This window comes from Falco naumanni, chromosome 4, assembly GCF_017639655.2.
Source record: "Falco naumanni isolate bFalNau1 chromosome 4, bFalNau1.pat, whole genome shotgun sequence".
Lineage (NCBI taxonomy): Eukaryota > Metazoa > Chordata > Aves > Falconiformes > Falconidae > Falco > Falco naumanni.
In genome coordinates, this window is record NC_054057.1 from 68,485,738 (window position 1) to 68,500,153 (window position 14,416).

The following is a 14,416-nucleotide window of genomic DNA, read 5'->3' on the forward strand; positions in this document are numbered from 1 at the left end:
CGCTCGGGCCTGGGGGCCGCTGCCCTCAGGCACAGCGAGACGTGGGGCGCCCTGAGGGACAAACGGGGGTTGCCCCCCCCAGCCGCCCGTGTCGGTGGGGACCCGTGGCTACCGCCGCCCCGGCCCCGGCCCGCCCCGCGGCCTGTCGCTTTAACGCCGGCTCCGCGCCGGGCCCGGCCCCCGCGCCGTCAGCGGGCAGGTGGGGTTGGCCCCGGCCCCCCGCGCCCCCGGGCAGCCCCCTCCGGCCCGGCCGGGCCCGCCAGCCCCCCCGGCTGCGGCCGCAGGAAGGGGAAGTGGCGGGGCAGGACGCGGAACTGGGCCGCTGTGCGGAGGGTGCTGGGGGCGCCCAGGCTGCTGGCCGGGGAACGGGGCCTGGTCTGAGCTGGGACGGAACCCACCGGCCGGCCCGAGGATCCACCGGCCGGCCCAGGGACCCACCGGCCGGCTCGAGGACCCACCGGCCGGCCCAGGGACCCACCGGCCGGCCCGAGGACCCACCGGCCGGCCCGAGGACCCACCGGCCGGCCCAGGGACCCACCGGCCGGCCCGAGGACCCACCGGCCAGCCCAGGGACAGCGAGGTGGGCAGGGATGGCCAGAGATCGCAGCGGGGTGGCTGAGGAGAAGAGGGGGGCTCCCTCCAACCTGCTCTGGCTCCGTTCCGCTGTGAGCGGGAAGGGGCTGTGCTGGGATGAGCGGCTGGGAGATGGTCCTGGTGCAGCTTCCACAACACTGCCGTGACAGGAGCTTTTGTCTGCCCGTGGTGCCGGGAGGCTGGCTGGAGAGGGCAAGCAGGACCCCAAACCACGCTGCCGGCATGGAGGAGTTTGATGGCTGAAAACACTTGGTGCTCAGGGACTCAGCAGCCTCCCCCTTGCTGCCCTGTCTGTCCTGGGGAAACGTCCCTGCTTTTTCCCCCTTCCTAACATGTTGTTGTGTTGCAGCTGCCCCATGGAAGGGGAAGAAGCAGTTGCTTGTCTCGTGGAGACACCCCCGATCAACAGGGACACCCAGGAACTCCTAAAAGAGGATGAAAACAGAGCTGAGGGGGCAGCAGCCACAGAGGAGCTGCCTGCAGCCAGGGACACTGGGGACAGCGGTGCTCCCCTGGGGTGTCTGCGGCCAGACCAAGACATGCCACACTTGGACCATGGGGACGGTGAGTGCTGGGGGTACTGGGGCAGTGGGAGCCAAGGCAGGGCATGCACCCACCCCGGATCCCACCACATCTGTTCCCCTGGGATCAACATGCCCACCACCCCAGGGTCAGGGTGCTGGCAGGGTGCTTGCTGTGCTGGTTGGGTCTCGTTGTGCCGTATGTGGAGCCCAACCTGCTCCCCAGTGAGTGGCACCAAGGTCCCTAACAGCCACACTGGTTTGGCAGGTGGAGCGGACACTCTCATGAAGCCCTCGACTGCGTCAATGGACAGGCAGAGGAGCACGGAGCTCTCGACCCTCGACAGTGAGTGTTGCAGAGCCTGGTGCTCACAGATGCTCAGGCGCAGCCCCAGCGGGAGACAGGTGGGGGAGAGGTCGTCTGGGTCTCTCATCCCACAAAGGCAGCTAGAAAAATGTTCTTTACTTCTGCCAGTCCCTCCCTGAAAACAGTCCCTCTGTTTTCATTCTCTTTTGGGAGCTCCTGGGTGTCCCTGTTGACTGGGGGGGGTCTCCACGAGACAAGCAAGACTTGGCAAGGCCAAGTCCAAATCCAGACCTTGGTGATGACTTGTGCCAGCAGTGAGAGGTCACTGCAGCTCCATCCAGTGGAACTGGAGATGGCAAACTCTTTTCATATGCTTTGCTAATTAAACTATGCATCGCTTGTTGAAACCACATTGAGATTTCGAGGTGGAGCCCTTCAAGGGCAGGAAATATGAGGATGAACTCGAGTGCATCCCCCAGGCTGTCCTCTGCAGTATATCGTGTGCAATTATGCCATTAATGCCAGATTCCTGCCTCCTGCAGCGCCCCAGATGGACCCTGCCCCTCCCTGGGCAGCTGCTCGAGCTGTTTTATCTTTCCTGCTCAGCTGTTGTTCCCTGCACACTGGTCAAACCTCCATCTCCAGGCTCTTTACTTGCAAGGGAATAATTCCTTTTTTGCAAGACTCAGTTTTTTGCCAGGGACAGGAGGGAACGGCTTCAGATAAGGCATATGAGACCTGAGCTTTTGTGAAGCTCTTGGCTTCCAGTCAGCGTAGTTGGAGGAACTACAACTACAACTGTGCACGCAGGAGGCATGCCCTGACTCTCCCCTCTCTCTGGAACAGGTTTCCCCCTGAAGCACTCAAACACGCTGACAAACAGGCAGCGAGGCAACGAGGTCTCGGCTCTCCCAGCCACGCTGGACAGTGAGTACTGCCTGGCCGAGCAGGCTGTGCATCTCGGACGCAGATGCCCGTGGGGTGTAGAGGGCACAGAGGGACAGCAGGATGGGAGCCTTTCTGTCTCCTGCTGCCATGCTTGCTGTTCAGTGCCCATCGGGGTGATCTCTCAGGCTGCTTCCTCCAGTGCTGTTGCTCTCAGCACTCGCCAGGGCTGGCTGTCCTCACTGCTGAGCTGCAGAAGGGTGTTAGTTACACACTGGGCTTCTTGGGGCTCATATAGGGGCTGGCCACTTAGCACCTCCCCAGGCTTGCAGGGACCCACCTGCAGATGGTGGGTGCTGAGCTGGGAAAACATTTTGTCGTGATAGGGGAATTCTTTCTGTCCCCCAGCACTGTCCATCCACCAGCTTGCTGCCCAGGGTGAGCTCAGCCAGCTGAAGGAGCACCTTCGGAAAGGTACGTGTGTCTGCGTTCTCACCCCGGATCAGGCAGAGTCCTGCCAGGTCATAGCACACGCGCTATTTGCTAAACCGTCAGCTTAGTTTTACAGCCTTTTCTGGGTTTACCAGGAGGACAGGGATCAGAGTGGGCTTTACCCTTCCTATTTATGATGTCTCATCCATGTTTGCGCAGGCGAGAACTTAGTAAATAAACCTGATGAGAGAGGTTTCACGCCGCTGATCTGGGCTGCAGCCTTTGGAGAGATCGAAACGGTCCGTCACCTGCTGGAATGGGTAAGGCCACATTCATGCAGCACGTTGTTAACAGGAGACTTCCCATCTCCAGTCCCAGTGGCTGCCAAATTGTCCAGCTCTGTCCTGGTACTATCATCATCTCAGCCAGTCTTTCCCATGACACCAAACAGGACATGTTTGCAGAGCTAACAGCTCAGACGCTGTCAGATGCTACTCCCCATTGGGCTGTGAGCTAAGTCAGGAGCGTGAAGAGCCTTATCTCACAGCTAGCAATAACTGTTTGTAATTAAATATCTGTTTATTGGTAATTTGAGATCAAGCTTATCACTTGGGCCCTGTAATCTGCCAGCAAATGTGCTTGCTGAGGTATCATTGCAGTTAATGAACTCATTGCTGCATCGTCCTTGAGTGCTGGGCTTGCAGTTGAGGACTGTCTGGGGGTGAGCAGGAACCAGATCCTGCTGTACTCTGGGTCTAGCTGCTCCCCAAAGCTCCGTCCCACATCCATGTTCGTCCAACGATTAGCAAGCACTCTCACCTCACAAGCACTAGCCAAACTCTCTCTGTGTTACTGTATTAGGAGCAAAACTGCAGTGCATTACCAGAGACACAAACAGAACCCCAAATAAATGAGGTAATACACTGATAAAGGATAAAATGATGTCCAGGAGAGGTCTGTGGCTAGCAGGGCTTGGAGGACAGGGAGGTTTGTATGTAAATCAGTAACAAAAGAGACAGTGGATACTGTACAGGCATCTAGACGGGGCCAGTAAAGCTGTTACTAGGGATAGGAAAAAAGGCTGAGTAACGGGAACCATCAGGCTTGATTTACTGACACTGGAGAAGGGCTTTTAAGTCCTTACCCGAGATGTTTGATGGTGATTAAAACATCTCTGATAAGGATTTTGGTATGGAGAGGTCACTGGGAATGTGTGAGCTGTCTCTGCCCCTTCAGGCTGTCAGAATGTGGCTCCATGATCAGCCCGCCGGGGGTACCCAGCAAGGCTGTGCTGAGCGCCCCAGGTCTCCACAGGGCTCCTTCGCCCATCGGGGCTAATGCCTGTGCTGTCCCCAGGGCGCTGACCCCCACGCACTAGCGAAGGAGCGGGAGAGCGCCCTATCCCTGGCCAGCATGGGCGGCTACACCGACATCGTGGTCATGCTGCTGGAGAGGAACGTGGACATCAACATCTACGACTGGGTGAGTGCTGCGGGCTGCTGCGGGGACCGCGCCAGCGCTGGGAGCGACACCGAGCCTTGGATGGGGCTCTGCAAAGCTCGTTTTAAAAAGCAGCAGCACGTTCACATCGTTCTGGTCTGAGTTAGCAGCGATGTCTTTCTCCTAGATGCTTCCCAGGCTCACAGCGCTCATTTGCCTGCTCATGCAGTTGTTTTGAGAAATGAATCTGGAGAATAATTTTAAATGGTTTCCTCAGTTGTTCACAATGTTGTGATGTTACCAGCCACAAGGAAACGGCGCTCAGAACTTAAGGTTGTCTTTAAAACTACACGATTTAAAAGTTATTGTATGGCATACAGAGAATAAAACCCGCACAGAGCCGCCCTGTGAGAAAACACCCAGCCTGGAGCTGGGAGAGGGTGGAAAGGGGATCCCAGTGGATCGGGGATCTACTGCTCTGGGAGAAGCAAAAGCTGTGTGAGCACGAGCCCCATGTGAGGCTGGCGATGACACAGCCCCTTCCCTTTCCCTGCAGAATGGCGGCACTCCTCTGCTCTACGCCGTGCGTGGCAATCACGTCAAGTGTGTCGAGGCCCTACTAGGTAACGGGCAAGATCTGCACTTAGTCCTTGGCCTCGAATAGCGGCTCGTTGGTAACCGCCTCGGGGAGAGAGCGTGACGTACCTGGGGGGAGAAACTGAGCAGCCCCCCCAGTGATGGGGGGCTGCCCAGCAAGCATGGGCACCTTCTGGGGGTCCCCTCACCCTGTGTCTGACCCAAAGGGGACATCGTGTCAGCAGGGGAGCACCATGCCCTGATCTCCACTGCCTGCTTGCAGCTCGCGGCGCTGACCTGACCACGGAGGCAGATTCCGGCTACACCCCGATGGATCTGGCCGTGGCACTGGGACACAAGAAAGGCAAGTGTCCCCTCTGACCCTGGCAGGGAGCGCTGCCTTCCCTCCCTGGAAAGCCTCCAGGCAGTTGCCAGCTTCCAGCCCTGCTTGGGGCTTTCTTTGCCCTTCTACCACAGCTCCCTGCTCTGCCACACAGAGAAACCGAGCCAGAGAAATCAAGACGGGTCTTGTTCCTCTTTTCCTCCTCTCCAAACCAGAGCTCTGCTGGAGCTTCCCTGGGTCTCACTTCTCTCCCCTCCGTTAGTCCAACAGGTTATCGAAAATCACATCCTCAAGCTATTTCAGAATAAGGAGCTGGAGTGAGGGGGTGGCTCACACTGCACTGCTGCAGCACCAGTGCTTCTCCTGGCCGATGCAGGGCTCTCCGCTGGGACCACCACCCAGCCGTCCCAAAACGGGCAGCGGCACAATGGTTCAAGCAAGGAGCACGTGGAGGAAGCCAGGAACCGCCTGCCCTTGGAGGATCTGTGCCTCTCCCAGAGGGTGGCATGGCCACAGCACCTCACACCTGGACACACTCCTCAGGGCAGCTGCATTTCTGCCCTGTCCGGGCTTGGCTGCTTCGTGCGTGTGTGCATTCAGGTATTGCATTATTTGAAGTAAACTCTAAAGCAGCTGTGTGGAGCCCTGTCTATTGCCTCAGCCTGTCACAGCTGCCAGTCCCTGATCCCAGCACCAGCTACTGGGGAACCATGAGGGGAACTGGGCCAACCAACCTCTTCAAGGCTGCACCCCCCGAAGTGCGCCAGTATCCTTCTCCAGAGCTGGCTCTGTGAAGAGGAAAGCTCCCTCTGATGCCCAGAATTTTGCCTTCCCTCCCTGCACGCAGCGCTACGACCAGACAGGGAAACATCCATAGGCAGGAGCAAAACCCCGCAGGAAGCATCGCCCTGCCAACCAGGAACACAGCACAGCCCTGGCTGATGGCTACCGATCCCGAGCTGGAGCGCCGGGGGCTGCAACCACTCCAGGGTCAGGGGTGGTTAGCGAAGGCGAGAGACAGCCAGAGCCCACAGCACGTGGAGCAGCACTTCTGCCGAAGCCACGCACCGGCGTGGCCATGGCAAACCCCAGAGGGCTCGGTCCCGGGGTGCTACTTGCCCAAGAAGCAGCTGGGAAGGAGCGGGGACACCGTTTATTCAACTGGTTACACGGGCTGTGTCCCACCAAGGTCCAGTATGCGGATCTCCAGAGTTGCTCCATCACTGCTACCCCGAGGGTTCCCTCTCGGTGCTTTGGGGGGCAGCTGGAGGCTTTCGGGGTTCACTTTCCTGTCTGCCCCTACACAGCAGAGCCTGCACAGGGGAGCGCAGGCGATGGGGGGAGCAGCCCTCCATGCTGTCCCTCACTGCTGCCCTACAGCTTCTCCCCCAGCACCCCGAGGTGGTACACCACGATCCTCCCGAAGAAGTCGGTGCTGTTCTCAAAGGTGATCTTCAGCTTATCCAGCACCGTCTCCTCCACCTGGAATCTGTGCGGGGCCCATCAAGGAGTAAAAATAGGCAGGGGGATGCTGGGACACGTGGGAGATCTGCTCTAAGGGGGCACGCGTGCGGCTCACACCCCGCCATACCACAGCCAGCAATGTCCAGATTTGTTCCAGCTCTGCCGAGCAGCTACAGCAGCAGCCAAGTGCCAGCAGGGACCCACAGCTCTGTCGTTTACATCACAGCTCTGCCCTCGCCCCCCTGACCCCCCACAGCTGTGGGGGGCTCTGAACCCATCCACCCAGCCGCAGAACCCAGCCCACGCCACAGCAAAGGATATCTGCATGGCGTTGGTGTCCTTGGGGTACAGGTCGGATATTTTCACCAGTTCTTCCCCTGCTCTGCAGCCTGTGGAGGGTGAGGGTGGAGGCAGCGGCGTGGAGGCTTGGCTGCTGGGGGAGCCTCCAACTGCTGCCCTGGCCTCGGTCGCCCCAAAAATCCTCCCTGCGCTGGCTCTGCTGCAGGGCTGGGAGCAGGTGGACCAGCAGGACCCAAAGCACCCCAGGTCCTTGCTGGTCACCCCTCTCTGCTCCACCCCACAGCCTCAGCCCCTCGGGTTTCAGGAACAGCTAACAAACATCTCTGGGCCTCGTAACAAACAGCCGTGGGATCCTGGGGTGGGTAAACTGAGGCAGAGGGAGCCCTGTGCCACCAGAGCAGCTCCTCACCTTCCAGCGTGCACAGCCGGCTGGAGAATCCCCCCTGGAACTGGATGTGAAACTGCGAGACCTTGACAGTGCGGGGGAAATCCAGGGTGACCCACTGGCACGTGCCCTGAAGGCAGGAACAACACCGGGGTTCTGTGAAGGCTCCCATCCAAACGGCTCCCATCCCCCATGCACGGCTCCTGTCCCACCCCTCTGGCCCTCCAAATCCTTGTCCCCACACCTGGTCCGAGTTCCAGCACGTCTCCTCGCTCGCATCAAACATGTGCTTCTTCCCAAACTGCTTCACATCCCGGTTAAGCACAGAGCTCACCCTGCAGGGACACACACCACCGTCCCGGGGACACGGTGGGGACAGTGTCAGTGTTGGGACACGAGTCCTTTGCCGGGCCAGGGGACGGTGTGTGGCACCCAGGAGGGCCCCACTGCCTGCTGTCCCCTCGGGGGCCGGGACTCACCGTGTGGCCGTGTCGGCGCAGATCAGGGGCTCCGCGGGCATCGCTGCCTGTGGAGAGACAGGGTCAGTGAGGGGCAAAAATGGGGACGCCCAGCAGCCTTGGGGACCCCTGAGAAGCACTGGAGGTATCCAGGCAGCACTGGGGATCCCTGGACAGCATTGGGGACTCCCTGAGCAGCACTAGGACCCCCTGACAGAACTGAGGGCACTCCAGCAACATTGGGCACCCCCTAGCAACATTGGGGACTGCTAAGCAGCACTGGGGACACCCTAAGCAGCATTGGGGACCCCCAGACAGCAATGGGAACCCCTGAGCATTAATGGGACCCCCAGGCAGCACTGATGACCCCTGAGAAGCATTGGGGAGCCCCGGGCAGCATTGGGGACCCCCAGGAAGCACTGGAGACCCCTGAGCACCATCAGGGAGCCCCAGGCAGCATCAGGGACCCCTGAGCAGCACTGCCCCCCCCCCCCCAGGCAGCACTGAGGAGCCCCGGAACAGCAGTGGGGACCCCTGAGCAACATTAGAGACCCCGAGGCAGCACTGGAGAGCCCCGGGCAGCACTGGGGACCCTTAAGCAGCATTGGGGACCCCCGGGAAGCACCGGGGAGCCCAGTGCAGCACTGGAGACCCCTGAGCACCATCGGGGAGCTCCGGGCAGCAGTGGGGACCCTTGAGCAGTATCGGGGAGGCCCAGGCTGCAGTGGGGACCCCCGCCCATCCCCGAGCACCTGCGGGTGACACCCCCTCCGCCGGGCCGCAGAGCACTCACCACCCCGCCGGCGCAGGAAGCCGGGAGCTGCTTCCCGGGCCCGGTCGCCGGCACCGCCCCCCGCTCCGCCCCCCGCTCCGCCCCCGCCCCGCCCCTCGGGACCGCCCCCGCAGCTCCGCCCTCCCGCCGCGAGGCCCGGGGCTGCCGCAGCCCCCTGCAGCCCCCCCAGGCCAGGCTGGGGGGCGTCCAGTCCCCCGGGGCCCCCCTGCAGCCCCTCCAGCCCAGCACCTCTGTGAGTGCCGCCCCCCCCCGTACCTCACCCCCATTGCGAACGCCTCGCCTCGCCCCGCCCCAGCCGCCCCCCCGGCCCCTGCACCGCCCTAGGGACGGGGGGGCGGCTGCCGGGGGTCCCCGCCGGGCCCTGGCCGGGGGCGGGGGGTGCCCTCCCGGGACAGCTCTGTAGGTGGCGCTGGTGGAGCGCAGCGCGCGCAGCGGCGGGGGGGGGGGCAGGAACCCTGCACAGCCCGGGATCCGGCACAGCCCGGTAATCCTGCACAGCCTGGGATCCGGCACAGTTTGGTAATCCGGCCCGGTCCGGGATCTGGCACAGCCTGGTAATCCTCCACAGCCCGGGATCCGGCGCATTTTGGTAATCCGGCCCAGCCCGAGATCTGGCACAGCCTGGTAATCCTGCACAGCTCGGCATCTCTGCACACTGGCATCCTGCACATCTGAGCATCCCTGCATGCTCCAGCATCCTGCACACCCTGGCATCCTGCACGTCCCAGTGTCCTGCACAGTCCAGTATCCTGCACACCTGAACATCCCTGCATGCTCCATCATCCCTGCATGCCCCAGAATCCCCACATGCTCCAGTATCCCTGCACTAGAGAATCCCTACGCTGCAGCATGCCTGCGCACTGGAGCATCCCCCCAAGTTGGAGCATCCTTGCACTGGAGCATACCTGCACACCCCAGCATCCCTACACACTCGAGCATCCCTGCACTGGACCATCTCTGCATGCTCCAGCACCTCTGTGTCACCCCAGCATCCCTGAATGCTCCAGCATCCCTACACACTCAAGCACCCCTGCATGCTCCAGCATCTCTGTGTCACCCCAGCATCCCTGAATGCTCCAGCATCCCCCTCGATGCAAGTCACCAGCACAAAGCACCGGGAAATCCAAGCCCTCCCTGCTTCCCCACCGCTGCTGCTTCCTCTCTCACAAGCACCCCGACCCAGCAGGGCTGAGCTGCCCCCCCAGCCTGCACGGGGGCTGCAGGGAGCCTGGAGCAGCTGTGTGGGGAGAAATCACCCCCCCACACACATAGAACATGGCAGCTGCTTAAAATTATCCTTTCCAGGCATATGGTGCCACGGCACTTGCCCACGGCACTGAGTCTTTGTGAATGTGCCCCGGTGCTTGGCAAGTTTGCCAAGCCTTGGCCCCATGGTGGTCCCACAGCCCCCGTTGGCCCCCACTGCTGCTTTGGTGGGGGTGGCAAGGCAAGGCAAGGTGATGGCACTGTGGTGCTCCGCAGCCCCCCCAAAGCTTGCTGGGTGCTGGGCTGCTTGCATGAGTCAGGCGGCCGTGCCGAGGCTGCCTGCGCTCAGCCACAAGCAAAAATAAACCCAGCTGAGAGCTGCAAAGTGTCACCTCCCCCTCACCGGGCGGCTCAGGGGGCTTGGGCCCTGGCCGGGGCGGTGCACACGCCTGCACACGCATGTCAGTGAGCACACACGTGTGTGTCTGTGCACGCACATGCATGCAGCGAACACACCAGCATACACGTGACAGCCTCTGTCTTCCTCCTCCTCCCCCCACTTCTCCTCCTGCTGAGTTTTGCCTGAGAAATTGGGTCAAAAACCGCAGGAGCCTTAATTGCCCCTCGGCTAATTGCGCGTCGGGGGACAGGGCTGCCATTTCTGCCACTGCTGTCCGTGTCACCTCCTGTGCGCGCCTGCCGGCAGCAACCCACCCTCACCCTGGTGATCCCCCAGCCCCTCCAGCCCTGCGCGCCTGGGGGTGGGTGGGGGGGTGGGGGGCAGCACTCCAGACCTGGGGCTCTTCAGCCTCAGCATCTTCCTCACCCCCTGACTCTCGAGGAATGAGGCGGGCGGTAAATGCAGCTGTTTCACGCCACGCTGTGCCGGGAGCAGCTTGGCGGCGATGGCGTTAGCTCCCGGCTGCTGTCCAGCCCAGCACTCAGCCGCCCGCCGGGTGGGCCTTTGCATTTTATCCAAGAGCTAATAGAAAGGCTGGTGCCAAAGCAGGCGCCGGCACAAATCCAGACCCCCTGCTTCCACCGGGCATGAGCTCCCACCCGTGAGCCACTGGGATGCTGGCCCTGTGCCGGCGTGGCCACCTCGTGCTGGCGGTGCAGGAAACGAGCGTCAGTGCCTTTTGTGCGGCGGGTGCCGGCGTGTGAGTTTTGCTGAGCAACCCCAGCTGGTGCTGGGAGCCGCTTCCGAAGAAGAAGCGGGTGTTGTGCCCTTCGCCGTTAATTACTTGCAGCGATTGATTTCCACTTCCGTGTAAACACTGGAGATTACCGGTGAATGTGGCACAGGCGTTATTCAACACCGCTGCCTCTGCCCGGCACAGGGCCCTGCCTGTTCTCCGGGATGCGCCTCTGCCTTTATTCCCCCATCCCTGAGCAGAGGGGCCGGGGGTCCCCGGGGGGGGGGCGGGAAGGGCAGGATTTGGCACAGCCGGTAATTAATGCTCCGTAACAATGTGATGGCATCTCTGTGCTGGGAAGGAGCTGTGCAGGGCGGTGAGGGGTGCGTCCTTTGGAAGGGGATGGATAAAAGGATATAATTATCATTATCTTACTATAACCCTGCTTTTAAGCTACAAACCGCCGTTTCCTTCCGAAGGGATGAGGACACCGGCTCATGGCCGGGTTGCTGCGGTGCCAGTGTCCTCCCCGGTGCCGCCGCTGCTCACATCAGCTGTGAGCAGGTGTGGGGGTAGGATGTGCTGTTAATGAGCTTGGCTCTGCTAATGGGAGATGCTGCTCAGCATCCCTGCACGGGCAGTGCTGGGGGGGCAATTACAGCCCTGGCTAATGAACCAGCACGGCATCCTGCTGGCCCTGCTGCTAACTATTGCCAGTGTCAGAGAAGGGCTGACCAGGGTTGGTGTCCCCTGTGTCTGCTCCCATCCTGTGCCAGCCTGGTGGGCTGCCCCCCCAAAATCACCCACCGGCACCGCGGCAGGCACAGGGGTGCACACTGGGCCCTCCCCGCAGATGCTGAGCTGGTGGCATTGCCACCCAGGAGAGTCCCCAGAAGAGGGGACAGTGCCAGGTTGCAGCCGGTGTCACTGGTAGAGGGCAGGTGCTGGAGGGGCTGGGTGCTGCAGGAGGGCGAAGGAGTGGGTCCGGCTGCCAGAAGGGGGAAGGGAAGGAGGCAGTTGCCATGGAAACAGAAAATAAAATCAATGCATCCTGCCAGTGGGTTTGGAGGGAAGTTGGGGATGGCCAGGGCAGGGTCCCTGCGTCCCCAGGGGGGATGGTGCAGCCCTCAGCCCAGACACCTCCATGCCCTCGCCGCCGTGCCCAGGTTGTGCCGTGGGGCAGGTTTGGCCCTGGCCAAAAGCTGAAACAAGGGCGAGGAGCAGCAAGCGAGGGTCGGCAGCAGTGTGGAGGTGGGTCCATGGTGCCAGGTCTGAGACCATCCCTCCGGAGCAGACCCTGGGCTGGGGCATCCTGCCCTGCTCCAGCCCTGGCTTCAGACCAGCACCTCAGCCAGGACAGGCACTGGCTGCCGGTTCACCCCACCATGGAGCCGTCCATCCGCCCGCTGCCTGTCCCCGTGCCAGTGCCCCGAGCGCTGGCCCCAGCTGCGGTGGCAGAGGCCTCATTAATAAGCCGCTCTCCCGATGAATGTGGCAGCTCCACTGGAACGGGCTTCATTAGCTGCCGGTGGACCTGAGCAGAATAACAAGCGGCTCTGCAGGGCGCGGGACAGGGTCCCCCTGCACCCCCCCGGCGAGGCAGGGATGGGGGCATGCGGCCACACTCCGGCCATGGAGACATGCGGGGTCCCTTGCTGCACAGGGAGGGTGCCTGGCACCCCAGTCCCCTGGTGCTCAGCACCCGTGGGATGGCAGTGGCAATGCTGCTCAGCACCCCGGTCACGGTGCCGTGGCTCTGGCTGCCAAACTGGGCAGCACCAGAGCTCGGGAGGCTGCTGGTCTCACCGGCTCCCAATGGGCTCTGTCATTGGGGTGACGAGGGTGCTTGGCCACCTGCTCTTGCAGGGCCAACCCCTCTGTTCCCTTCAGTACTCTGTGGTGTCCCCACGCTGTGGGTTGCCCACATCACCTCTCTGCTGTGTGTCTTGGTAAGAGCGAGACCTGGCTGAGACCTATCAAACTCATGTCATGTAGCTCCAGGCCCCCCTGCTGTCCCCTGGGCAGCTGGGGCCAAGCCAGGGCTGTGTGGGAGCCGTGGGGACCCCCAGCCCCACACCAGAGCCGGAGCCGTGCTGGGTCTCCCCGGGGGCAGCGGTGGGTCCCTGCCCTTCGCAGTGGGAGCCCCTCACCATCGCCACTGTGCACCCCAATTGCCCGTGGCCACCTCCCCGAGTCCCTGTCACAACAAAGGAAAACATCTCTGGATGGAAACTGCAGGAGGGTCGTCACGGCAACACTGCTGCAGGATTTCACCAGAAACCCAGCATTCAGCCTCAAAAAGACACTCGGGGCCCTGCTCGCCACAGCAGATGCCAGTGCAAAAGCCACCGGGGTTGGGGTTTAGAGAGGGGGGCTGCGGGATGGAGTCACCCCAACCAGTGCTGCCCTGAGGGCCACTTGGCCTGTCCCCAGCGGTGCTGGGGACGTGGGGCACAGCAAGGACCCGGTGGCAGATGTGCTGCCTTGTGGTCCGTCTGTGCTCTTGGGGTGACCCCACAAGGACAGGCTGGATGTGGGGCTGGGGGTGTGGAAGGGACCCTGAGCCGGGCAAGGATGGGGACATGGGGACATCCCTCTGTGCCAGGCAGAGCTGGCTCTCCCACCCGGATGGAGGGATGGCCACGGCGGGATGGTGGGGCTCCAGGTTGGGTCTTGGGGGTAGGGGGACCCCATGAAGTCATGTTTCAGTTGGTGGGACCAGCTGGGGTAACACTGGGGCTCCAAACTGGTGCCAGCAGAGGAGCTGGTCTCCACTGCCACCCGGGCGTGGGCTGCGGTCCCTGGGCGTGGAGCAGCTGCCGGCGTGGGGAGGCGGGCGGGGGGAGAGGTGTCTATTAAATCCCCATCCATAAGCTGCGCTGGCTGGTGTCTGTTATGACATTTATCTGCACTCGAGAGGAGAGCTCCGATAACTCACTGCCGGCACCTTCCTCAGCAAGACAAATGGCTGGTGGCGGATCAGCCACGTCGCCTCCACTGGGGCCCAGCTGGAGCCCTGATGCCCCCCGGGACACGGAGGGTGGGTGCCTGGGGTCCCTCTGCTCCCCCCTCACCTGCCCATTGCTGCTCCGAGCCCACAGGAGGTTTGAGACCCTGAGTGGCTCCGTGGCCCTGTTGTGGCTCAGGGTCAAGGCTGGGTGCAGCTTTGTCACCGTGCCCGGTGCTCATTAGAGGTGGGTGGCCCATGGGAGGTGGGTGCTGGGGGGAGCCCTCTCCCACCACTATGTGCGGGAAGGAGCTGGGGCTCCTGGATGAACCCGTCTAATCCCCAACCTGTGCACGATGCATCGTGCGGATCAGACCCTGCTGGTGCTACCGGTTTTCCAGAAGAAGCTTGGGAAGATGAAGAGCAGGAGGAAGGCTTTGTGCAGCGTGGAGGCAGCAGGTGGGTGGGTTGCGGGTCTCGCTGCGGGTGCAGGACCCAGCTGTGGTGGGGCGCAGTAGGAGCATCTTCACCCCAAAGGGTGCCCAGGTCCTTGCATGAGCTGGGTCATGCTGGACCATCGTCCCCGGGCACATCGGATGGTACAGCACCCTCCTTCCAGCTAACCCCAA

General features: G+C 62.0%; 2 protein-coding genes across 2 annotated transcripts; one reads left to right on the top strand and one right to left on the bottom strand.

The window, feature by feature from the left end:
* The first annotated feature begins 209 nt into the window (after positions 1-209).
* Positions 210-5,732, top strand: RFXANK (regulatory factor X associated ankyrin containing protein). Its single transcript, XM_040589619.1, has 10 exons — positions 210-580; positions 944-1,158; positions 1,384-1,461; positions 2,269-2,349; positions 2,716-2,781; positions 2,959-3,059; positions 4,096-4,221; positions 4,736-4,802; positions 5,039-5,119; positions 5,361-5,732. The coding sequence occupies exons 2-10, from the start codon at positions 951-953 to the stop codon at positions 5,417-5,419; spliced, it is 867 nt and encodes a 288-aa protein (XP_040445553.1). The 5' UTR covers positions 210-580; positions 944-950; the 3' UTR covers positions 5,420-5,732.
* A 504-nt stretch (positions 5,733-6,236) lies between these two features.
* Positions 6,237-8,568, bottom strand: LOC121086217 (nuclear receptor 2C2 associated protein). The gene is made up of 6 exons (XM_040589635.1): positions 8,499-8,568; positions 7,727-7,773; positions 7,492-7,582; positions 7,272-7,377; positions 6,884-6,951; positions 6,237-6,589 (listed from the first exon to the last, which is right to left on the bottom strand). Exons 2-6 carry the CDS (start codon positions 7,765-7,767, stop codon positions 6,473-6,475), a joined length of 423 nt encoding a protein of 140 aa, XP_040445569.1. The 5' UTR covers positions 7,768-7,773; positions 8,499-8,568; the 3' UTR covers positions 6,237-6,472.
* Positions 8,569-14,416: the final 5,848 nt, after the last annotated feature.

Excerpts from the sequence above, each read along its gene's own strand:
- RFXANK (XM_040589619.1), top strand. The coding sequence starts at position 951 with ATGGAAGGGGAAGAAGCAGTTGCTTGTCTCGTGGAGACACCCCCGATC. Across the intron at positions 1,159-1,383 it reads ACACTTGGACCATGGGGACG|GTGGAGCGGACACTCTCATG; the intron begins GTGAGTGCTGGG and ends CTGGTTTGGCAG. Across the intron at positions 2,350-2,715 it reads TCTCCCAGCCACGCTGGACA|CACTGTCCATCCACCAGCTT; the intron begins GTGAGTACTGCC and ends TCTGTCCCCCAG.
- LOC121086217 (XM_040589635.1), bottom strand. The coding sequence starts at position 7,767 with ATGCCCGCGGAGCCCCTGATCTGCGCCGACACGGCCACACG. Across the intron at positions 7,378-7,491 it reads CGTGCTGGAACTCGGACCAG|GGCACGTGCCAGTGGGTCAC; the intron begins GTGTGGGGACAA and ends TCCTGCCTTCAG. Across the intron at positions 6,590-6,883 it reads AGGACACCAACGCCATGCAG|AGATTCCAGGTGGAGGAGAC; the intron begins ATATCCTTTGCT and ends TGGGCCCCGCAC.